This window comes from Ostrinia furnacalis, unplaced genomic scaffold (genome assembly GCF_004193835.3).
Source record: "Ostrinia furnacalis isolate ACB-3 unplaced genomic scaffold, ASM419383v2 OfSCF7340, whole genome shotgun sequence".
Classification (NCBI taxonomy): Eukaryota; Metazoa; Arthropoda; class Insecta; order Lepidoptera; family Crambidae; genus Ostrinia; species Ostrinia furnacalis.
In genome coordinates, this window is record NW_021137579.1 from 402,211 (window position 1) to 428,317 (window position 26,107).

At 35.8% G+C, this 26,107-nt stretch overlaps 1 protein-coding gene across 1 annotated transcript; it reads right to left on the reverse strand.

The window, feature by feature from the left end:
• Window positions 1-1,219: 1,219 nt before the first annotated feature.
• Window positions 1,220-24,170, reverse strand: LOC114364018 (retinal dehydrogenase 1-like). Its single transcript, XM_028319996.1, has 11 exons — window positions 24,065-24,170; window positions 19,307-19,411; window positions 17,540-17,807; window positions 17,088-17,204; window positions 13,292-13,479; window positions 12,760-12,862; window positions 8,937-9,121; window positions 8,200-8,364; window positions 3,929-4,086; window positions 2,898-2,972; window positions 1,220-1,400 (listed from the first exon to the last, which is right to left on the reverse strand). Exons 1-11 carry the CDS (start codon window positions 24,089-24,091, stop codon window positions 1,331-1,333), a joined length of 1,461 nt encoding a protein of 486 aa, XP_028175797.1. The 5' UTR covers window positions 24,092-24,170; the 3' UTR covers window positions 1,220-1,330.
• Window positions 24,171-26,107: the final 1,937 nt, after the last annotated feature.

Sequence of the window (26,107 nt, forward strand, 5' to 3'; positions counted from 1 at the left end):
TTATATTTATTTTATTCATTTCTGTGATCATACACCCGCCATTCTGACGTTCACAAATACCACACAAGGCGAGGTGGAACCGTAATCATGTTAACATTTTCATTGAAATTATTAAGTCATAGCCGTGTTTCCAACTTTTGCAACTTATTTTAGCTCATACAATAACATGGTATTTCAGCCAATTTCTCGATTCTCTAAAGATTAAAATTCATCCCCAAAGTAATAGGTAACTAAGTAGGTACTACATTATAACAATTGTTTTCCAATTCACAAAAGTGACGGTACCATTTTCCCAGAAGCGAGGATTTAGGTTAGCTTATGTAAAAAGTTATTTTATGGGTGAATGTAATGTGGACAGGACCGGTTACCTCGGATAAGATTTAAATAAATTTTATTTATTTTTACATCCTTTAGTTATTTACATATTTTTACAAAAACAAAGCTGGGTTTTTATTTTTAGAATCAAATTAGATTCAGACCTTATGCCCTATATTCATATTTCACAGAAAAAGTACGTTTAAAAATACTTCAAATCACACTGTCGCATTACAACTGGTTCGTTATAGTGGAAATGTCTCATTATTTATAGAAAACCAACCCTATTCCACGTATCATTTAAAATCAAAATTTAACCTGCCTTTGGTTAGTTTCATTTAGATTCTTAATGGACGGTGAAGACAAAGGAACCAGTGACAGAGTTAAAGCTTAAGTTTTGCACTAAATTTCCCAAACAATGCTCAGGTAACTCGGATAGTTGATTGAATTTTCAAAATTTACCCACCTATTACAATATTAATTGGATCGTTTGTCCTAAAGCTAATCTTTAATTAAAATAGTGTTTTACGTTATCTCTAACGATCTCTGTAAAGGTTTAGCGATTAATAACTATTGTTTTTACACATGAAGGCATTTGCCTTCATGCGAGTATTTACTCGTATTATACAAATTGAAATGCCAATAAACGGTGAAACTAACCACGTTATCCTAATTACTTTTTAATCAATTATTAAATTAAATTTTTAGTTCATGAAAATCATATTCCATAAATGGAATAAGGAATCTAATGTCTTAAGTTTCAATCATCGTTAAAAATATTTTGGAAAATCTTGGAGGTCAACTACCCTTATCCTATTTTTTTTCGATACACTAACAAACTTCTAGCTATCATTTCAAAGAATGAGTGCATTATACTTTGTAAATAAAAATAAAAACAACATTATCCACTCCAACAAAAAACGGTTAGACATTTTATTTACGAAAAATAATACTCGTACCTACAATCCTTTAGGTTACCTAATCAGTCAAAAAAATGGAGAAATGATGACGTCGTCTAGAATTTCTTCGGTAGTGACATCACAACGGTTTTAACTTCTAAGTACGAGTCCACGCAGTTCATGCCACTGAAACAAAAATGATAATGTGAACATAATGAATGTAATAAGTACTGATTTAAATAGAAATAGAAAAAACTTTATTGATACAGTATTCAATATTGCAGTGCAATATTAAAATAGATTAACATTTACAATTTACTAATAGGTACATGAATATTTTCGTCATAGCGATACATTAAATTCACGACGGAATTTGAATTCACAACCACATTCTGGGAAAGCAAATCAATACTTTGTTACACAATTTAAATCAATTAACCATCAAAAACATTAAGTAACATAATAATATTTTTTGCAATAACGCATCATCATAATATCATTTATATTCATCCGTGCTCGACCCTCTCCAATTTCATCATAATCAGGACCTTTAATATCAATTGTAGGAGCACAACCCTCTCTAATTTCATCTTATTAACACCTTTGCTGCGGCAGTAACTTTCTAATACTTTCCATTCCTTCGGTACAAGGTCAATAAACCTGGTATTAAAACTTACATTGTGGCGGCACAAGGCTTAAAGACCTTGTAATATTTAAGATATATTAATTTTATTTTTGGCTTCATGTTAATAGATATTGTGTTTTTTTTCTTTGAATATTAATAATAATGCATTTATTGACATACACCTGAAGGCGTTCGTGAATAACTTGTTTAGTATAAAAATTATAGCTATATTCAAAATACAAGGCTTATGCACCCTGTGCCGCACTGAAGTAGGAAAGTCTGGTGAGTATTCTAGGGATGTGAAATACAAATATCGATAGTTTTAATTAAGTTTTAATAAAAATTTAAAAAAGTTACAAACAAAGATGTTTTAATAATTTAGTCTAAATATTTTACAAATAAGACATACGTGCATAAATACTTAAATAAGCTATATTTAAAGAAAACATATTATTTAATAACATTTAGTTACAACTTCAAATGTTTGTCACGAAAAACATTATTTAAATTAGCAATAAATCGTGTAGCAAATTAAATTATAATCAATTTGCAGTTTTGATTTTGTTTGTTTCTCTTGACGCCATGTCGACATGTGCGTTTCTTACGAATGCGAGGCAACACTGGCTGCACGAAGCTAGCGTGGGGTGCGGTACCAGGTGCGCAGGGTACAAGGTGCTTCGACCTGGTTTCGCATTGTGAAGACATTTTATTACTTCCGTGCGGTACCAGGTCTAAAAACCTGGTATTAAGGTAGGTACATCATTGGATTCTATTTTAAGAATACATCATAGATATATATTCATCACTTTCCTACACCGGACCCAATTGAAGTTATGCCTTTCGCACGACAAGGAAGACTATAATTTTCTTAGCCGCACGGTAAGCGAGACGTACACAAGGTCTATAGACCTGGTTTCGCACTCAACGTGTTAATCATCATCATCATTAGATCATTTAGTCTCCACTGTCGGAGCAAGACCCTCTCTAATTTACCAGAGGCAAATTGAAGCAAATCTTCCAAAACTTGAAAATAAATTACATAAGTAATGGTGACTCACTTTTCACGTCCAATGCCCGAATCCTTGAATCCACCGAAGGGAGACTGGACGCCTCCAACCAAGTATGCGTTTACCCTATAAAAGAAAAACATATCAAACAATTTGTAGAAGAATCTGTACTTAATATAGGTACCTATTTTAAAAGCTGAAGAGTTTGTTTGTTTACTTGAACGTGCTAATCTCAGGAACTACTGGCCCGATTTGAATAAAATATTATTGTATTGAGGAAGGCTACCGCCAATAGGGGCGGAGCAGTAAAGAAAAATGTTGCAAAAACGGGAAATATTATTCTAACATTTTCACGGGTAAAGCTAGTTCCATATACATAAACCTTTAAGCTAATGTAAATTGATATTGGTTTCACAGCAAAAACATTACATTCCGGGAACTATTATCCCGATATTTGTTCGATTCGGAATATAGTTTTTTCGAATGATATGTCATTGATATATGAAGTAAGCTTTTATCTCTGACACAATAAATAGATAAAGTGGAGAGTTTATCCGTGTTTCAGTGGAAATAGATAAAATATTCATTTTAAGGTAGTTATGTTAGTAGGTACATAACTATGGAAGAAGCTCACATGCCATACGAGTAGAAGTCACCAATATTTATAATGCATCCTTATGATCATAGAAAAAACAACTCGTACTTAAATCCGACAATGTCCCGAAATATATGGTGGCATTTCGGCATTCCTGCGTTGTTGAGAAGTGCGAAAGACTTTAAAAGAAGGAAAGAAAGATACATTTATTACAATGGACATCACATAAATACAGGTAATTACATAGACTCGACAGTGGCACATAATAATGGAAGAAGAAAAAAATAAAAACAAGAGTAAACTGAGCAGTGCCACCCATTCACCAACAAGATGCCCACTGCAACGGGACCCCATTCAGCATAATGCACACTTTTATGCCTATCACCTTCTAATCTATTTACTACTGACATCCATGTGACTCCATGCCCCACCTTCTATTTATGGATGTACCTTAGTTCTATAACAATAGGATTCATATTTAGCTCACCAGACAGTTCCAGCTTCGACATGCCTGGTGTACTGCAGTGCGTTGTCCAAGTTTGTGGTGAAGATACCAGCTGCGAGACCGTAGCTGGTATCGTTGGCGCGGTCGATGACCTCCTCCAGGGTTTCGAACTTGAGGATGCTTTGGACGGGGCCGAAGATCTGGAACCACCAAGGTTTGTTATGACAAGAGCAGAACTCTTCGTAAATAAAGTATCAATATGGTTAGAACTACATAGTTAGTTAGAAGTGACAACAGAAAGATAGCTTCGTATATCACATACTTAAAATACTTCTCTTGTATTTTCACATACCTAACTTAGCTAAAGGACGCGGGGTGAGGTGAGTGTCATTAGATTTCAAGACTGCAAAAATGATTTCATGATCCGTCACGACTCATACAAATGCTAAATTAGTATGGGGCCGCAAAAAGATGCTGAATGCACCTAATGTACTTAGCTAAGTACTTCTAATACCTGACCTGCCCTGTCGAGAGGGCTTCACACAAATGTCGGCTTACAAAATCGCACAATGTGCCCCAACAATGTGAATATAATGACTATCAAAAGAAACTACCAAACTCACGATTTATCTCTGCTAAATCGTTACGCAATACTTTAATTGATAATAATTCTAATGAAAGAGGCTTTACCTGAATAAATATTGAACTGCGAGTTGTATTTATTGTAATTCCATTAATTTTCGCTTTGTACTAATGCTAGTTTATTTAGGTACCTATTTATAATGTTTGATGTTGTGGGACGGAGCCAGACCTAGCTAGGATTAAAGTTCCGCAAATCTCAATATTCTGGGAGCAAATTAATATTGATATTCAAAGTTTACATAAAGCCCAATTAAGCTAAAAGCCCTTGGCCTATTATTACAATTATTTTAACATAATGACACACGTTTGAGCGCCGACGATAGCGCGAGAAAAACAATGTACTAAAAAATTTTGTTTTGCTATTAGAGATGAATTAGTTTCAGCATTTATCATTCTCTATTTGTTTTAAGTGAAATATTTTTTATAAATATAGTTAGGTAGTTACTGCATTGTATTCTGTGAGATAAAGATAAACACACTGTGACCAAAAAAGTAGGTAAATAGGTAGAGTTGCTGGTTGCTATATTAATAAAGTCACATATCCTCTTTTTTATAAAGCTTACTTAATAGTAGTTCGTCTTTAACAAATTACTTTATATCTCCGTCAACATCTGCAAGCTATTATGTATACCTACTCGTACCTCTTTAATACTAGTTTATGTGGTTTCACCAAAATAGCCCAGCGGTTGACGGGGATCAAAGAAGGGTTCCTAGAAACTTGATTCGTCAGTCTGATACCGGCGTAGGGCTTTAAATTGTCGCCTATAAGTAAGACATACGACCACCCACAAGATATACCGTCTAATAGATTGAGGTATAGCAGACGAATGGGGATGTTGCCTGGGTCAAAAAGCAAGAGTTTTAATTAGTCCGTCAGTTAACTTATCAAAAAATACTCTACACGTATTTTTCACTTTTTCAAACTAATGAAAATTTAAAGAGATAAAGCGCCCCAAAGTTCATAAGAAGAGGCCCGTGACGTCAACGCTTGCTTAAAAATGCCGCACGTTGTGACGTCGTGCGCAACTTCAACGCACCATAACTATGTAATTATTTGTTAGATTGACAAATAAAAATATATGTGTCCAATATTTTTTGATATTAAACATTACGGACTAAAAAAATTTTTTTAGGCAACTAGCCTATTGTAGACAGTTACATAATATAAATCGAAACCGGCCACAGTAACACCGAGTTACCTACTCGGTGTTACTGTCCTACTAGGATTAATTTGTCATTTAACTAAACTAACTAATGACCAAAAAAAAACATACGGGTCGAATTGAGAACCTCCTCCTTTTTTTGAAGTCGGTTGATAATGATATTGATGAATGAACGACCTAACCAAAATTAACTACTACTAATAATTGCCAATTTATTGCAGAATTAGTAACGCAATGGCACATAGCTGTAGAACTGTTGGCTATTTGGCCAGAAAAGTTCTCGAGCGGCAAACACGGACTGGAGAACGCAGTGTGAATAGATCTCCCACTCTATGGACTGACGAGTGAAGGTCCTGGGAAGCACCTGAATGAGGGCAGCGCAGAACCGATCGTCTTAACTCGGCGCCTCCCTTCTTTTCATGGTAAGTATGTACAGTCACGGAATGAAAAGGTTCGTCAGTTTTCAAATTGATTCCTTCAACGAATCGCGAGCACATATTACCTTTTGAAACTATGTTATAGCCTGACCAGGAACATAAAAACCCTGGCATAGAGGCGCTTCAATTGCATTTGATAGTGCAACACTGAGTACAGTCGTACATGTGTTAAATTAATAGGCTAAATTTATGTATCAGGATTCAGGATTACGGGCTAATTTGATATTTTCATAAATGAACGAAAAATATTATTAAAGGTAACCTGGTTTAAATAAATTAAATGAAACCATCAATCGAGCTAGTAGGATTTATTTATTATTCATCAATAATCAAATTCAGAACTTGAATATTCAACTGCAATGTCTGCTCATGAACGCTTCAAACTCGGTACTTCTTTCCTAATTCCATAAAATTCAAAACTTACAAAGTGACAAAAAACTTTAAAATAGGTAGTTGAAACAGACTACAGCTAATTTTCATAGTGGACTGTACTATACGATAAACATGTCAGTCAATTTGACAACCTTTGTCGGAAACATTATTCAATGAAAATATTGTCCGAAACCTTAGTATTTCTCTTCGACAAATACATTAACACATCATGAACCACTTTTCTTTCACGACTATAAAAATATTTTAGCAATTTAATTCACAAAATCAATTGCACACATTTAAAATAAAGTTTGTTTACACTTTGACAACAATAGACTGACATGCAAGGTGACATGTCAATGAAGTTTTCAGTTACTGTTGCCATTAAAAGAAATTAGTACCATTAGTTTTCCGCAACATGGCGAGGGTTTTTATGTTCCTGGTCAGGCTATACAGAATAATCTCGAGTTAGAGAAAATAATCTTTTTTAACTGTTCGTCAGTAAAGTTCAAAATTATTCAGATCAAAGTTGTTTGACTATTTATCTTGTCAAGAAGATTATTGATTGATAAACTAAAACCTTCTTGTTGGTTCAACCTGCCATCATTATTTCTATTAAATAAAAAAACTATTGTCAATATTGGTCAATGTCATCATTGCATTGCACTGATGGGATAGAAAAATAAACAAGCAAAACCTTATTCGTTAGCAAAACGTCATATTTATTTAAATGTTAGCAGCACTGTTTCTTGCACTGTTATGTTGGCAGGTTTGACTCTTACAGTAACCTAGTGCAAGCGAAAACCGACACTAAGGTGACGAACCTTTTCATTCCGCGACTGTACTTTAACACTTTTTGTCATCTTCTACTTGATCTAAAGAGAACGATAACAAAGGCACAAATATCCTCTTTAGCGATGGTTATGTCGTTTTTTAAATCAGCGAAGACAGTAGGCTTAATGTAGTGCCCTGAGCAGCCCACGCGCTTGCCACCATCAGCTTGGCGCATTCCTTCTTAGTCTCTGTGTACTAAGACCTAGCACATCGTCTTCTATGAAACAATAAAGGCACAAACCTCCTCCTTAGCGATGGTTATGTCGTTTTTGAAATCAGCGAAGACAGGCTTAATGTAGTACCTTGAGCAGCCCACGCGCTTGCCCCCAGCCATCAGCTTGGCGCCTTCCTTCTTAGTCTCTGTGTACTAAGACCTAGAACATCGTCTTCTATGAAACAATAAAGGCACAAACCTCCTCCTTAGCGATGGTTATGTCGTTTTTGAAATCAGCGAAGACAGGCTTAATGTAGTACCTTGAGCAGCCCACGCGCTTGCCTCCAGCCATCAGCTTGGCGCCTTCCTTCTTGGTCTCTATGTACTAAGACCTAGCTCATCATATTCTATGAAACAATAAAGGCACAAACCTCCTCTTTAGCGATGGTTATGTCGTTTTTGAAATCAGCGAAGACAGGCTTAATGTAGTACCCTGCCAGCCATCAGCTTGGCGCCTTCCTTCTTGGTCTCTTTGTACTAAGACCTAGCTCATCATATTCTATGAAACAATAAAGGCACAAACCTCTTCCTTAGCGATGGTCATGTCAAGCAGCCCACGCGATTCCCGCCAGTCATCAGCTTGGCGCCTTCCTTCTTGGTCTCTATAAGACCTAGCTTATAACACTTCTATGAATTAATAAAGGCACAAACCTCCTCTTTAGCGATGGTCATGTCATCCTTTACGTCAGCGAAGACTGCAGGCTGGATGTAGTAGCCCGAGCAGCCCACTCGCTTGCCGCCAACCATCAGCTTGGCGCCTTCCTTCTTGCCAGTCTCGATGTATTTTAGGACCTTTTTCATCATTTCCTCGTCGATCTATAAAATAGAAATAATCTATACTAGTCTATACTAATATTATAAATGCGAAAGTAACTACGTCTGTCTGTCTGTCGATCTGTCTGTCTGTCTCGCTTTCACGCCTAAACCACTGAACCGATTTTTATTGAAATTTGGCATTGAGATAGTTTGAGTCCCGGAAAAGGACATGGGATAGTTTTTATCCCGATTTTTGAAACAGGGACGCTCGCAATAAAGTTTTTCTGTGACAGACAAAATTCCACGCGGGCGAAGCCGCGGGCGGAAAGCTAGTGTTTAAATAAATGTAATTTCAATAAGACAGCGAGAAAAAATATCCCATTGAAAAATTCTTCTAAATCCCTCTGAAAATTATGAAACACTTCAAGGACACAAAACGTACTTATTGCAATGTTTAAAACTACAAATTACTAGATTACGATCCTATTATACTTAGGGACATTTAAAATAATTATAGCCAGAGAACACACGATAATATTGACAACAATGAATGGCCTCCTACATTGTACCTATGGTCAATTAAAAGTCACGGACAGATGATAATGGTGTTAATAGTAAAGTGACGTCATTACCTGTGGTCCGTTCTGTGTGGAAGCATCAGCGGGGTTTCCGACCTTGATGGACTTGGCATAATTAGTGGCTGCCTCTACGAACTTGTCGTAAATACCGGACTGTACAAACAGACGGGATGCCGCAATACAGATCTGCCCTTGGTTGAAGAATACGGCGTTTGCGGCGTAGGGCACGGCGATGTTCACTGAGAGAAATAATAATTATTGGCTAAGTTTTCAGTGTTTTTTAGTTGGACTAGCGGATAATATTGATATAACACAGTTCTGGGACAATGTGATGACGGTACAGTCAGCGTCAAATAGTTCCTCGGACCCAAAGTGGCCAAAAAGTTAACAACAACGCAACGTTATTCCAATTTTAACAAAGATGGGTTGCGAACTTTTTGGCTACTTTGGGTGTCACGAACTATTTGATGCTGACGGTACATCAAAAACAGTGGCATCTTGAACAAGTACACTCGTAACTTGTAACAACGAACATAACGCTAGTTAGCGTTAGTCTGATGTGTTTTCGCTTTCAAATATCAAAAGACTCTTTCAAATACACAGATATTCTGGAGATAAAACATACCTACGCAGAAACTTTCTTGACTTTCTTTACAATAGTTTCAACAACATTGTAGACTTGCGTACCTAAATACCTACAAAACTAGAGACTCCGCGACCTAGTTCACAAACTAGTAACTAGTTTCCGAAGATATAAATTGTAGCTAGATAGTGATCAATTAGAAAAGTCTGGAGTATATTTTTTACGCCCTTTGTAACAATTTGCAAGGTCATATTGGCAAACATCTTAAGAAATAAATTAGATCAAATTCCTTAATAGGCTAGTGGACAAAATTTATATTAAGTATTTGTCTGTGAGACAGACAATAAGAAAATATTGGACACGTATTTTTTCTTTTCTTTCATAATTAAATATGTAATAACAATGCTACATCAAGTTGAAATGGCGCGTGACGTCACGCCTAGACACGCGAATTTTTTTACTCAATATAATTACTGCAATTATTCGATTATGAAATTAAAAAATACGTGGCCAATATTTTTTTATTATCAGTCTGAGGGACTAAATACAATTTCGATTTCATTACCTAGTCCACATCCCTATTGAATTAAAACTCTGTGAAAGGCGAAGTTATTAATTTTGGTTGTGAAATAAAAAAATTAAGGCAATCTGGATTAAGTCCAAATGGAATATGGAATCGGTGCGAAAATAAATTAAAACTATTCGAGCCTCTTTTTTGTAAACGGAGATAAGCTATCGTAAGAGCGCTACTACGGTATTTTCGGATAGATGTAGGTATGTATATCTAGGGAGTGAAACAGTTAATCTGATGTAATGTTTCAGTACTTTCAACGTAATATTTTTAAAAAGCTTTAGACTTACAAGAACTTCATCATCATCACATCATCATTTCACAGGACAACCACTGCTGAACATAGGCCTCCCCCAATGACTTCCCATCGCACGGTTGGCCTGCATCCAGCGCCTTCCTGCTACCTTTATCAGGTCGTCGGTTCACCTTGTGGGTGGACGTCCCACAAAAAAATATCAAGGCCTTTTTTAATTTAGTATACTGAATCAATGTTACCTACGTTTAATATTTTGTTAAAGAAATGGCCTACGTAAACATATTGATAGGCCCCCATTACGGTAGGGGTCCCTGACACCACAAACTAAAGGGACCCAATAGCCAAATGGGATTGCAAGGGTGGTTGAACCTCGAATTCCTAGTTATAATGAACATCTCAAACAGGCGCAATTTAATTGAGTTGTGTAATTAACATTCAACTGAATTTTGCCTCATTAAGCAACACGTACCCTGAGGACTTAGGTGGAACTAAAATGCAACATCGTTAGTGCGCTTATTGGAATGCGAGCTTTAGCTTTCAATTTTAACTAGAGAATTAAATCCCTGGAGAACTTTTATTCCAATTCCTTTTTTTACGAAACATAATAGCCTCACGTTGTTAGTGAAAAATGTGAGTACTATAAACTAGAACATTTACTTGTAACAGTACGACCCGTTGTATAATATGTTCTAGGTATCACTTTCACGAACCAAAAGTTGACCAAAAGTCGTACATTTTAATGAGAAACACGGGACTCTCAACGCGACATTTTTAAATGGAACGCGAAAGTTTAAAATCCTTCAGTTCCGTGCGTCGGTAGTTTGTGAACTTTTTCCTAAAAAGCTTCTAAGTAATTAGCTATCGGGAATGGAGAAGTTTCGTGATGTTGAAAACATTAGATTTCGCTGAATGGGATTAAAATATAGACCAAAACTAAAAAGCCGGTGAAGTTATTTTTGAAATCCATCAAGAAATGGTTGAGAAATTAATTATTTAAATTACCTCCATATTTTCGCGTGGAACTTAAACATAGACGGTGCTGTGACGTCAGGCCACCTGTTCAAGTTTCAATCAAAATGCTTATCACCCCTAGCGCATTGTCGAGAATGACACTATAATGTCAAAGTCTTCTTTTTCTTTTTAAATATGGTCTGTCAGGTCTTGGATATGTCAAAAAAGGTTACACAATTTACTAAGAAAGAATCTTGAGTGACCCTGGCTAAAAAATTAAAAACTACTAGATTTTAAATAAAATTGGATCTGTCAACAGCACTGGACCAGTGGGTCTAGACAAAGTGCAAATTATAATCGCAAACCAGTCGAAAAGTGGTCGAAAAGCCCCTTTTTTTTCATGAATCTTTCACAATTATTATCAGTTTTACTTATATTTTCAAGTTTTATTAAAAGAAAAAATTGGAAACTTGTCCATTATTAAGTTGATGCCTGTTTTCACCATCAATCCCTAATTTTTAAGTGACCCCTATGGTTCACATAACAGGAATTTTGTTTTCGATGGGGTTGATGATGGAAACGGGCAATACTTTTTTTATGGTAAGAACTACGTAGATGTAGCCATTTTTGCATAGAGCTATCTCATCTGGGCCTAGCTCTACCTGTTCAATCGTCATTTTCTATTCAGCCGTTTCAAACAAAATATTCCCTTCTAAATTGTACGGATAAACCGGGATCAACATGTTTTTCTGGTTAAATTGTTTGTATTCATACCCCGTAGACGTAACCCGTCTGCAAGCCCTTTGAAGGGCCGGCCATTCAACCAGGCCGGTCCAGTCAGTGTTATAATATTTATGCAAAGGATGCGTACCTACACGTTACCGTAAACATAGTGATAAATGGGCGAAATTTAGTTCTGGAAAAGTAGAAATTGAGGAAATAGCACTCAGGTATCCCATCCGGTTTAGTTTCGAATATTGTGGAAATACATTTTAGAACTAAATACTCCAAAGTTGCTAGCAAGTTTAATACGGGGTAATACCACCAAATCATTGTGACATCATAACTTGGAGCTATCTCGATACTTGTAGAGTCCTGTCTAGTAGATAATGTAAAGTTTAAGTTCGAGTTCGCTTTGAGATATTATACCAGTACCTATGCTATCGGTACATCCTAGTTATGCTCTATAATAAGTCTAACTCCAAACATTTGACTGTCGAATCTATAATGACGGTGTCTAGAGGATTAACACCCGTATTCACAAACGATGTTTGCTTAAGTGAAGTGCTCTGTGATTGGTTCGTGTGTGACCCTGTACGTCTACGCGCACTGAGACCTCATAGTATTTTTTGTGAATACGAGCGTAAAATGACGGCGTTTAGAGGATTTGATCACGCATGCTCTAATTTTCTGAAAGGTTACTACGAAAATGCCTCAGAATACCCGATTTTGTAGCAAATTCGCTCCTATTACAACTGTATAAGAGCCCAGAGTGTTTAGTAAATAGGTAACTCACAGTCAGCGTCGTTCATGATGATCAGCGGACTCTTGCCGCCGAGCTCAAGTGTGACACGCTTCAAGTTGTTCTTGCCCGCTGCTTGTTGAATCAGCTTGCCGACCTTTCATGGAAAAAAATAATCATAATATTACACTTATTTATAAGTAGGTAATTACCTACCTTAATTCTGTAACTAAAATATCAAGAAAACTTTAATAAAAGAAGCATTTATCACGAATAGACAAGGAAAATTTAGTGGTTTTAGTTGCCAACTCCTCGCTACAGTACAAGCTATGCGAAATACAAAGAACTTATTTTGGCACACACAACTTTACAACTTTAAATAAATAGTGAGCCAAAAGTCCCCAGCATTACTTGGTAGTTAAATAAGAGCTGAAAACCAACACTAACAGTTATTTTATATTTACATAGTAAATAACAATGGAAAATTTTAGTTTTCTGCGCCTATTGTGTCCACTTTAAAATGAAAGAATTATCAGAATTGAGCATTAAATATCAATGATTTAATGCAAAGCAATTTTAACCTTACCTCAGCAGACCCAGTGAAGGAAATCTTCGCGACGTCATTGTGGTGTGTTAGGGCAACCCCAGCGCCTGGTCCGAAGCCATTCACCACGTTGACGACGCCTTTGGGCACTCCAGCTTCAACCAGCAAAGCAGCCAATGCCAGAGCGGTGAGAGGAGTCTGTTCAGCGGGCTTGACGACGACAGTGCAACCTGGCAAATGAATTCATTTATATGTGGGGCAGAAAAGTTCTCGAGTGGCGACCACGGGTTGGAAGACGTAGCGTGGGCAGTCCTTCTACTAGGTGGACCGACGATCTGGTAAAAGTCGCTGGAAGAACCTAGATGCCGGCAGCGCAGGTTCGTTCATTATGGTAAACCTTGGGGGATGCCTTTGTCCAGCAGTGGACGTCATTTGGCTGAAACGAACGAACGAACGCCAGAACACAGAAAAGCCAGAAAAGCTATTGATGGATGGACCATGGATGTAATATAGGCAACTTCTCCACTCAGTGGTCTAGTGAAGGTCGCATCCAGCTGATGCGGATAGCATTGGACCCACAGTTGGAAGTTGTGGAAATCCTTGGGGGAAGCCTTTATGCAGCGGTAGATGTCCTTTGGTTGGAACGACGAACATAATTTACTGGTATGAATTAATAAAAAAATATGTTTAAATGTGTTTGATAAAGAGTTTGTGAAGTACCGCGAACAATGAATACCATAACTCTGTAATGAAAATTACAAAATATCATGAAAATGGGACTGGTACTGTAAATGTATGAATAATAATAAGTTTTTAATACGCTCTAACAATCTACACACATTATCAGATTACAGATAATCTTCCCTGCTAATCGCTAGTGTGTTTCGAGAATTCGTCATTAACATTGCGCGGCGATGTCACGGATGAAGTATCAGAGTTCGCTGAACCGATTTTATTGGATCACAACTAATAATGAGTTTCAAATTTAATTTAACTACAGGCCCTATTTTCGTCACACTTCAATCAAATACATTTGTTTCGTGACATCGTGTGAATTGTTCATTTTCAAATCACTATATTTTGTAATACTTGCATTTGAGGAGCAGAATCAATGTTTTTGTTTGGTCACCCAACAATTAATAACGTGTAATAGGAGAGGCCTAGATATTCAGCAATGGAATGATATAATGAAGGCTATGATGACGATTGATTACAAACATATTTTAGGTTCACATTGTTACATAAAGACAGGCGTCCATTGAACTCTAATTTTCTCCGCTCCTATAACTTTGCATCCCGAGCGACCAAACTTTTTTGAAGAGATTTTGAAGAGGTGATCTTTCAACTTTACACCCCAATGGAAATCCAGCTTTACCTCTACATCACAAAGGATATCTTTTAGAAGGACTTTTTATCAGATGAAAGCGTTTCGTTTCGAACTTCCGAGTAATAAAACTTAAAAAATCGTAATACCACGAATATTCCAAGAAATTAAACTAATAAATGTGTTCCAAGAAATTTCACATATTCGTAACATCAGGAATACAATAAAATCAAATCATTTACGAAACTGTTTATAGCTTTTGTTTTAGCTTTCAAACTTCTTGATTTGGGACAATAGCCCAACCGTGGCCCAACGGTGTGTCGGTGTCGAACTGGCCAAATCGCGATCCAACAGGAATTACTACAACAAACGCTACAAAACAGTTTTGTAGCGTTAAATAACGTGATGGTGAGAAATAATAGGTAGTCCAGTAGAATTAGCTTTTAAATCGGAAATAATTCCTACAAAAGATTTTATTGTTTTAATGGCTTCATTGGTTGCCCATTAAGACTCTCCTAAGTTTTCAACTTCGACGAAGTTGTGCTTAAGTGGTGGGGGCCCCCGAAAGAGGCATTTTTTCGGTTTTCCGGTTATACCGCGTAAAGGACTTACCCTATCAAAAAGTGGTCTTCATGACGGTTGAAGGGCACTTAATCCTGCATTGAATAAGACCAAATTCATATGTTTTGGACAAACCGTTCTCGCGCTAAAGTTCGGCAAAGTAGAAAATATACGTATAATTAATGACCCTCTCCACGTCCAATGGTTTGTTACTCACAGGCTTCCAAGTCTTGAAAAGGGCCACCTCAACCAGTGTAACCCTATCAAGGCTTACGAGCTTGATGCGCCTATCCTTGTTCGTCCCAGCCGTTCCTTAACTGCGGTTGCTGCACCTCTTCCTGGCACTCACCTGAACGACTCTGTGTTACCTACTGTGGCTGCCCCTCTTCCTTGTATCCTCCTGCATGACTACGTTGCCTAGCCGTATGCCTGGTCTAAGGTTCGACGCCAAAAATCAACAACAACAAGTTCATATTAAAACGCTGAAGAGTTTTTTGTTTGTTTGTTTGAACGCGCTAATCTTAAGAATTACTAGTTTGATTGAAATCATTATTTTTGTGTTGAATAGCTCATACATTGAGGAAGGCTATAGGATATATACAATCACTCTACGACTAATAGAGGCGAAGCAGTAAAGAAAAATGTTGCAAGCACGGGAAATAGTATTTAAACTATTTTCACTCGTACGAAGTTGATTTTGTGGCGTCGAACCTTGGACCAGGCATATGGCTAAGCAATGAAATCGTACAGGAGGGTACAAGGAAGAGGGGCAGCCACATTAGGTAACACAGAGTCGTTCAGGTGAGTGCCAGGAAGAGGTGCAGCAACCGCAGTTAAGGAACGGCTGGGACGAACAAGGATAAGCGAATCAAACTCGTGAGCCTTGTTAGGGGTACACTGGTTAAGGCGACCCTTTACAAGGCTTGGAAGCATGTGGGTATCAAGCCATTGGACGTGGAGAGGGTCATTAATTATACGTATATTTTCTACTTTGCCGAACTTTAGCGCGAGAACGGTTTGTCCAAAACATATGAATTTGGTCTTATTCAATGCAGGTTTAAGTGCCCTTTAACCGTCAAGAAGACCACTTTTCAATAGGGTAAGTCCTTTACGCGGTATAACCGGAAACCCGAAAAAACGCCCCTTTCGGGGGCCCCCACCACTTAAGCACAACTCCGTCGAAGTCGAAAACTTAGGAGAGTCTTAATGGGCAACCAATGAAGCCATTAAAGCAAAAAATCTTTTGTAGGAATTATTTCCGATTTAATCAATTTTTGTGTTTAATTCTACTGGCCTAAGGTCTTCTATATTCAGTGCTATGTTTTCGAGTGTTTGTATTTGGACAAAGCCACATGAAACTATGGAATATCAATCATTCAAGAATAATCATTACTGAGCAAACAAAAAATTCTAGAGTTTGGAAACTAGCCAACTTTAATATTAGACGAGATTAATTCATTTAAAAACATTTTATTTGTTACGAAAATTGCATTCTTTCATTACTAATTATGGGATGTCCGAGTCGGACTGCAGATTCGAGGGTCGATAGTTTGAACCCTGTCGCTGCTGTTTTTGTAGTGAACCTACTCGTAACACAAGCATATAGTCGTTGAAGTGACAATACCTCCTAACATTTTATAAGAAATCGTTTTTTTTATGCAATAGGCTTAACATTTTATTGAATTTCGCGTGGACTTTTTCCAAGCAAATTTTTTCTTCTAACTGATAGGTAAGTATTTCCTTTTTAAATAACAATAAGCATAACTGTGTGGAATGGAAACAGCTTCTATGTAATGCGCAAATTACGTATTTTTTCCACCTCCTGTAAAATAAAAAAAATAGCTGCAGTGAGCTATTTTTACTTTAACGACGATATTCAGCTTTGGGGGTTGACGAACTACTTTTACTATGTACGGAAAATATGTTATGTAGAGTTGTAAGTTATGCACATACCTGCAGTCAGGGCTGTAGTGACTTTGTTAATGAACATCAGAACAGGCACGTTCCACGGCAAGATGAGGCCGCAGACGCCGATTGGTTGCTTCAAGGTGTAGGTCATGGTGTTTCCGTCTGTGAAATAACCCTTATGTTACTAAAAGCTAGCAAGATGAGACGGGTTTTTGACAGAATCCAGAAAAGGAGAGTTTGGTACTCGTATGTGCATTGTATTCAAGAGCTGATAATCTTTATCAATTTTAGTAAGATTAGGTGATTCTAGGTTTATGTTTAACAAAAAAGCATGATAGACGTTAGCTTATCTTCACATAAAAACAAATGATAACGTAAAAAAATAAAGCGACTATTATCCACATAATAATATATAATATCAAATCATATCGACTACGATAACATTACATCACCTTTAATTTTGTTTTGAATGTTATAATAATGATAAGTTATCTTACCAGTAGGAATGGTATCTCCTTGGATCTTATCAGCCAGACTGGCGACGTATCTGACGCTTTTGACAGCGCTGGACATAAATGCTACAGCGGTGGTGAGGACCATGCCATTGTTAGCTGACTCCAGCTCAGCCAAGTACTGTGCGTCTCTCTCGACGAGGTCAGCGAACTTGTTGAGGATCCTGCCTCTTTGGGAGGCGTCCATGAGCCTCCATTCTGAGTTGCGGTGGAAGGCACGCTTGGCAGCCGCTACTGCTAGGTCAATGTCGGCCTAGAACGTTAATATATCGTTTTAGACCGTATTATGAAACAAACAACGCTCAAAATTCAATTCTATCTTTAGCAAAGGTTTTGGTGATGATGCTGGTCTGTCACATAACATTTTTGTTGTAGAATCATCAATAAAATTGCAATTACTTTATATAACTAAATTAAGACATTTAACATTCAGTCAATCAAGTGTTCATGTAACTGAATCCAACGTGAATCTCGATCCTGCGCAGATTCGTGGAATTAATTTAAATTCCACGTTATGCCGCGTAGTTCTAATGCATTCCAATTCTATTCATTTAAGGCGTAGGATCACAGAATAATAAATGTACTGTAAGATACGGCAAAATTCCAGGTCAGCTATCTTACTAATATTATATTAATGCGAAAGTTTGGATGTCTGGATGGATGTTTATTACTCTTTCACGCAAAAACTACTGAACGGATATTGATGAAACTTTACAGTATTATTCTTTATAACCCAGAATAACATATAGGCTATGATTTATGACGATTTGTAACAAACTAAATTTAACGCGGGTGAAGCCGCGGGCAAAAGCTAGTTTAAATTATTTTATTTAAACTTTTACGTTGCAGTATAGCTAGAATTTAGTATAAATTAATTATGTATAATGACAAATTTTCACCGCAACAGGCGTCTTAACATAGACCATTAACATTGATGGAATTCCAGGAAGCCAGGAAGATCCACTTTATAGTTCTGCAGTCTAATATCTAACTCAGCTAACTTTACTGAGTAATAACTTTAAATTGAACAGCTCCAATTATTACAGGGCTTATGTCAATAATTAAGTACCACTTTATTTCAATGATGAGGCTTCTATTAAACTATTGGATACTTTAAGCCGTATTTATACGAGTAGGTGTAGCGTAAGTACAGATTGCACCTAACCTTCTTATAGTTTATGACAGCCAAGGTCCCTAAAGAGTTCTGAACCTAGAGTTAAAAATAATAATAACAGAAATCGCAACTGCTCAAGTATCACTCACTCTACACGAGTCACTAAATCGAGTTTTACAGTTTTATTGAAAACTATCTCTCTGTTTTCTGTACCAGGATTGCGATTTTAGTACCTAACGTCGTGGTTGGTCGTAGTTATTGGTTAAAGATGTCACGTGCCCAACTGTAGTACTTCAATATGCCAATAACCTCTTGATTGCGATAAGCAAAACGTGCCATCTCATACAGTTGTAATAAAAACACATTTTCCAACTACTACATGTACTCGTATGTAGCGTTAGAATTAACCTTTAACTAATGGTGAGATCACTATCAATCAAACATCATGTTATTTAAATTGTTTTTATTCGTCTTATTAGTCCAGTCATTATAGTAAGTTCACCTCGCTTAAATGACTGGACTATATTTACAAGGTTACCAATGTCACTGACTGTTTGTGTCCAATAGAGCTTGATCGAAGTATACGATGTTTTTTTTTTTGCCTAGTATAATAAATATACCATGTCGTAATCACTCACCTTATCACCTTCGGCCACCTTGGCGATGACGGAGCCGGTACTGGGGGTCCGCGTCTCGAAGGTTTTGCCGCTCTTGGCGTCCACCCACTCATTGTCGATGAACAACTGTTAAAAAAACCATTTACTTGGTTTAATAAATAAATTCGTAATTTATTATGTGTTAGGTATAGTCGCGATCAACTTTAATATTTTTTCTTGATTTTTATGTAGGTAAATAAGAATCGGATAAATTAGATAAGTAGGTACCTATGTAATCATGTAGTGTCTACACAAACAGTATTTCCTGTTTGAACTTCCGATACTTTACCCATTTTTTCATTATTTTTCATCGATAAAAAAGTATGACAAAGGGGAGTCGCACTCCGCATCTAACTGATTGAGAGCCATTTTAAAAAGTAATATTTGTTACTCTTTTTTGTCACATAATGTTGTACAAATATGTACACCAAAGTGGACTTTGTCAAGAATTAACAAAAAATAATAAGCAAAAACTATTGTTTTTGACAAAACACTTGGAAAACTCGAAAAAAGTTAGTTATTGTTCTCTACCTAAAAACCAGGCACTTAACATACCTATCGTTTTTTTATTCACACATAAAACACACTGTTATAATTTATTATAATAATATGTTAGTTGTACATTACCTACGTAATTTGTCAGCATCAGTTTTTGTTTTGACAATAAGTCCCTATCCGTCAAAGGTTTAAGCATTATTACTAAAACATTACTAGCATTATTTACAAAATGTATCATAAATATGGCTTATCACAATGAAATTTCAGTTTACTACAACCGCCTAGACTCGTGGAATTCGCTAATCCGATTCTCGTGGAATACCTGTTAAAATACTATGTCATTGCTGTAATGAATGAAAAAAGATTATTATGTACTCGTACATAATATTTTATTTTATATTGTCTAATGATCAGACAGACAGTGCTCTATTTAATAACGGTGTTATAAGTTACTCGTAAGATTTAAGTTAACTAAGTCTGAGTTGCACCATCAAACTTTAACCGTAACTATAACGATAACCGGTGCTTTTTGTATGGAGTTTGATCAGATATTTGACGTTTGTCAAAATTAAAGTACGATGGTGCAACTCAGCCTAAGTAATTTTCAGACGAATACGGAACCTGCTTTAAGGAAATCATACTAAAAAGAAAAATATAATTGTTATTTGTGCATTATCAAAGCACAGTCATGTAAACATACGATTAACTACACTAGTACACTATCATAGGGGGTAGAGTTCAAGGTGCACCATAAATCAAGCTCAAGGCTAAAAGTAATAATCATCCTACATAATGACTCAGCAAAAAACCATTAGTCGTAAACGTAGACATAATGTTGATTTGATAAAGTTTACGATAAAAAGAGTTTTATACATAGAGTTATAAAGGATAGAGAAGCTATCGTAAGCAATTACCTATTGCTCCATTTTGGAAAGAATTAAAACCAAAGTTTGCTGCAGCTGCCTGCATTAGTTCTGTCGTCTATCCGAACTTTTCAAAATGAAGCTCTACATCGCTTACCTAGCTTGTTTTAGCAACCAAAATATGTGTAGTTCCTGCAACTCACGAAGGCGAGTAAGCTTTACTTGTGTATGTAATGTAAATTACGTGTACATGCACATAACGATAGTGTAATTAATGTCTATCAAAACTTTTGCAAAACAGTAGCGAACCACCACACTTGTAAAGCTCACTCGCCTTCGTTAATTGCAACAACTATAATAAATTCACACTTCACACTAAAGTAGGTACGTTGTACGGATTGCAGTAAGTACCTGTTCATATGAATAGAGCGAGTGTTCGGATTGCGAAAGTGCAATACTTATCGATGGGATAATGCATAGGTACTTAGCAACAAAGATAAAGAAAAACTTAAAACTTTAAAACAACAACAACAAGATAGCTCGTATTTATTGATTGTGCCTAAATTGTACAATAATTATAATGGAATAAATTAATTAATAAGTACACATACCGTATATTATCCATTCAATTGTCAACATTGACCAAACTACAAAACAAGGATACAATACTAATTAAAACAAAATATATCCTGTAGTTGTGTTATTAGTAGACACACGATTAAATAAGTATTTGTGAACAAAACTGTATAGTATTAGTGTGTCTTTTAATGACGCATTTATCTGCAAAGTTTACCAAAAAATTAAATTACTGTACAAATTGTGAAATTGTGCTGACACAATGCCATACCTACATAAATCTAAAACCACTGATTTTTTCGGTGAACAAATTTAGGTCACGTAGACCTAGCTACCTTCCTAATTCCGTGTTTTCCCGAGTAAAACTCATTTTACCTATCTTATTTTAAATAATAATACCTATTAGATGCTTATCAAATAATCTGTTGCCATGACAATCTTTAGATAGGAACCAGTACGGCCCTTGTGGCAGGATTAAAATTGTGAATTATCACCAACTCTACCCACAAGCCCTTATAAAAATATAAAATAATTATAATTCAGTCTGGGAGCCAATAGAAACTGTCATTTTTGTAAATGCATTATGATAAAAATCGACTCCAAAACAGATTGAACTGTCTCGGTTAGTCTCAAACTAATTTGAAAATTATAAATAAGTAACTTGAAAAATCAAACTGCGAGGATTCTATTCCCGCCTTAGGCAGTTCGATTTTTTCATGTTATTTATAACTGTCTCAGTGACTTCATTATTTCACTTTACAATCAAAGATTTATAGGCTTGGGGCTGATTTTCAATCGTCGGACATGGACCTATAAAAAAAGGCGGACGGAACTCGCGCTACAACAAAACTGTGACGCAAAATTTTGGCGTTTGTCTATTGTGTGAGTGAATTTAGGGATGCCATGTTAGCCAAAACATTTTACCCATTTATTTTAAGAAAAACATAGATCGGCAGATGTTACTTGGAAATGTAGACAGAATTATTCCGTGCCATTTTAAAAGGATGAAAGGTGCGTTGAGGTAGGCGCGAAATTTTCAATGTTCAAATTTTCTTACATTGTTTGCAAGTCAGTGTGTCAGGGTATGTAGTTATGTACATAATGTTGATCAAAAATGATTCACGCAGTTACAAATTACGAATCTTGTGTATATTATAATCATAATCTTATGCATCATCAATATATTATTATTATCTCTAATAGTTTTTTTTTAACATACAACCTGACACTGACTTGAAATCAATGTAAGAAAATTTGAATTTTGCAGTTCCACATTTTTGGGAAGGATCAAATTTGCCTATGAAAATATATCCCATTAAAACACAATTATTATGATAAATTATTTTATTTCCATAGTGTGCGTAATAAATAACTAAAAAGTCCTAAAATTATTATTAATTTCCCATATTTCGGGTAATTTTCCCACGTAAATAACTGAGAACACTGGTCTTTGACGTATTATTTTTTCGAGTGAATGACGTTTGATTTCAATTAATTTCAATATTTTAATGTCGGGAAATAAGTGATTGGATTATTATTTTGCCTGTGAAATGTGATTCCTTAATTTTTGTTTGTTCGAACAGAACGGTTTTTACACAATTTCATCACACAAGACATGTCGAATTCGTGTTGTTTTTTCGCTGCTTAAATGTGTCAACTGTGTGAAGTTTGCACTCGAAGTGGTGTAACAGGGTGTGAATGTGTGCGTGCCGGCCTGTACGTACAGGCAAGCTGGTGTATCCTAATGTCACAGTATTTTGTTGATGAGAATCCGTCCGACTTTTTTTATAGGTCCATGTCGTCGGATAACTTTTAACTGAAGAATAAGTTTAGCACAGTTTTCAGTATGGGAAATATGTTAAAAGATATCTGATAATTGAAAAATCAGACTAAACATAATTTACATAGGTAGCTCTAGATATATCAATGTTATCATGTTTTACTTGTAACAAAAAATTGCCGGTTTCTATTTGTGTGGTCTACTTATCATTCTTAAAATCAACTCATTAAGTCCGATGTTGGAAAAACTCCGCTGTCGTTGTAACAATTTATCATTCATGTTTACATTATGTTTTGTTCATAAAGGTCACCAACGTAAATATCCATACTTGCTACAGAAATTAATGAGACGAGTTACATAAAAATCGATTTACATAATTTAGATTTTTTACAATTCTGCGTGACTGTGTGTAAGTCCCGCAACTTGTTCAACGAATTAATTTAGAACTTATTTAGGTACTAACTTATGTAGGTTTATCCAATAAGGTAGGTAATGTCTATTCTATCAAACTTAAATGTAGAATTAGGAGTATAGGTACTTACCTCGTACTTAATTTATAGGTAAAGCTCTATTACTTCGTACCTACTCACCTTCGTTGTTTAACTGATAACAATTTTTTACTTATAAGAAGGAATATTACACACTGAATTTACACTAAGAAATATAATCTAAAAAGCAATGTCAAAGATAAACAAACAGACATGACGTCCGCATCTGTATTTCAAAGATAAAAAGTTGTTTTAAATCTGATAAAATATTAAGCAAGCAAAGTTACTTATTAATTTACTGCTTTTGAAAATAAATAATGGATCCGGCTAAGCCTATGAAGGCTTCATGGGAAAATAAATTTATTTTTTCAATTAAACGAAATTTTTTAAGTTTAAATGTCCAAAAATTTAGTATAAAACTGAATAGTCCTAACCATTAAACTGCTACTTTAAGTTCAAAGATTCACTTAAAATTAGATAGAGATGTTTCAAATAATTTATTATTAAAAATAATAAAATTCACACACTACAATACCTTAGTATATTTAATTTGAGGAGCCATTTTCACAACACCACCAAAACCGATGCGACCACGAAACAAACTAACAAATTGTCAAGGCTAGTGGCTACATACTCGTATAAATATGCTTGTCACGCTTATTATATCAGTATCTGATAAATTTTGGAAGTCATTGTGATTTGTACTATTAAATGATTCAATCGTACCATTGCATCAGAATTCGCAGTTATAACGATATTTTGGCGCGTGTCAGATAATTAAATCAGAATCACGGTGTAATATATGTACCTACATAGATTTAGGACATTCCTCAATAATGTGTCATAGACTTTTCGCTTGGTGTGAAGTCAATATCCAGCCGTCCAAATAATCAAGAAGACCTCTTATGTATCTATCTGGATGTTTAATGCCGAAGAAAGTAGAGTCAAACATCTTAAAATCTAACTATTGATCAAAGTAATTTACCTATTTTCCCACAAAGTATAGTTATTCTCACGGAATCGATTTAGATATGTATAAGATAAATAGTTTGGGATCCAGGGAAGACCCAGTTTTTATCCCGGTTAAGATTTTCTGTGATAAACAGAAAACAGGCAAACGCTAGTCAATACAAAAAATCCTATAATACTGGGATACAAGTGTCGATTCTATTTTTGTCCTCTTTATGGTAAAACTGTACGGTCATTAATGACTCACGTTCTAACTGAGAACCAGATGCGCAACTTTCCTCCATATGGTAGGTACTTATTTTCATACACGTGGGACATGAGCCTAGTCAAGCCAAAACCTGTTCACGACATAATTATTTTCGTTCTATTATTACCCGACTGCGCCAGCGGTTATGTTTTTAAATTTATTTAGTTCAAACCTAGATTTGTCTATTAAAACATTTTTATACTCTGCAACAATTTTATTAATTTGATAAAATAATTAGTAGATTCTCGTTACTCGTAATTTTCTTCTTTCGTGAATTTTCTTTCGCGCTAGAATGTGAAAATTATAGTATTTTAGTTAATTAAAATTTCGGAAAATCTAAATGCTGGCTCTTTCCTTGCACAAAGGCTTAGTATTGCCATTCAGCGAGGAAATGCAGCCTCTTTGCCTCACGGACACACTTTTATTTTTGAGTAAAATAAATTTATATTTTTATTTTGTTTTAAGTTTGCCTTAGTATTTTAAAAAAAATCTGTTAATTGTAAATAAAGCTCAGTGGCACGATCTTGAAGTTAGGTAACATTTTTAATATTTATTACAAATAAATTAAGTAAGTAGTAGTAGGGTGGAAATCCAATTTCTATTTATATTCGCGTAATGTGCTAATGGAAAGCTGTAAACGTCATGAAGCTGGCTCACGCAATGACTCCTCGTAGAGTTATAAAATAACGAATCCTCCTTTTTCCTGTATCTGTAGGTAGGTATAGAGATAATATCTGTCCTCTTGTCTTGTTTGATGGTAGGTACGTCTAGGATTCTGTAAGTAGGTACCTTTTTTTTACACATTCGCTATATTGCTCATGTAGTGTAGCGAAGTTCTAGGTAATTGGAAGCTTACCACAATGATAGTTTATATTGCAAGTCACAAGTCACAACATACCTGAAGAAGTACGTGTCCATTACAAACAAAAAAAATGCAGACGCAATGTACTTAAGAAATTATAAATTTCCCAATAAGTAATCCAAACATTGTGATATCATCATTCATCCATAATGCCTACAATAGATAAATTAATTAATTACTCTTTTTTATCAAGATTTTTATAAACTTTTTCTGTAGTTTCATGAGCATGACTCCTGTTTTCCCCTGGCTCTAACCAGATTTCGGCTCTGTAAGTAGTTTAAGCGTGAAAGGTAACAAACATCCTTGCAACCTGACAAACATACATATTTATATTTATTAGTACATAGAATAGGCAGTGGCGGCGTAGCATGGGTTGGCACCCGGGGCGATCACCCCCCCCCCCCCCCATAAGTCCTAAGGCACCCCCTGGTACCCCCAGATTTTTGGGTACCTACCGAAAGACAATCGCATCCCCCCCCGTATCATGACATAGACCGCAG

Bases quoted from the DNA above. Each gene is read 5' to 3' on its own strand.
- LOC114364018 (XM_028319996.1), bottom strand. From the start codon at position 24,091: ATGGCTCCTCAAATTAAATATACTAAG. The intron at 17,205-17,539 runs GTAAGATAACTT...GTTATTTCACAG, and splicing joins AGGAGATACCATTCCTACTG to ACGGAAACACCATGACCTAC. The intron at 12,863-13,291 runs GTAAGGTTAAAA...TTTCCATGAAAG, and splicing joins CCTTCACTGGGTCTGCTGAG to GTCGGCAAGCTGATTCAACA.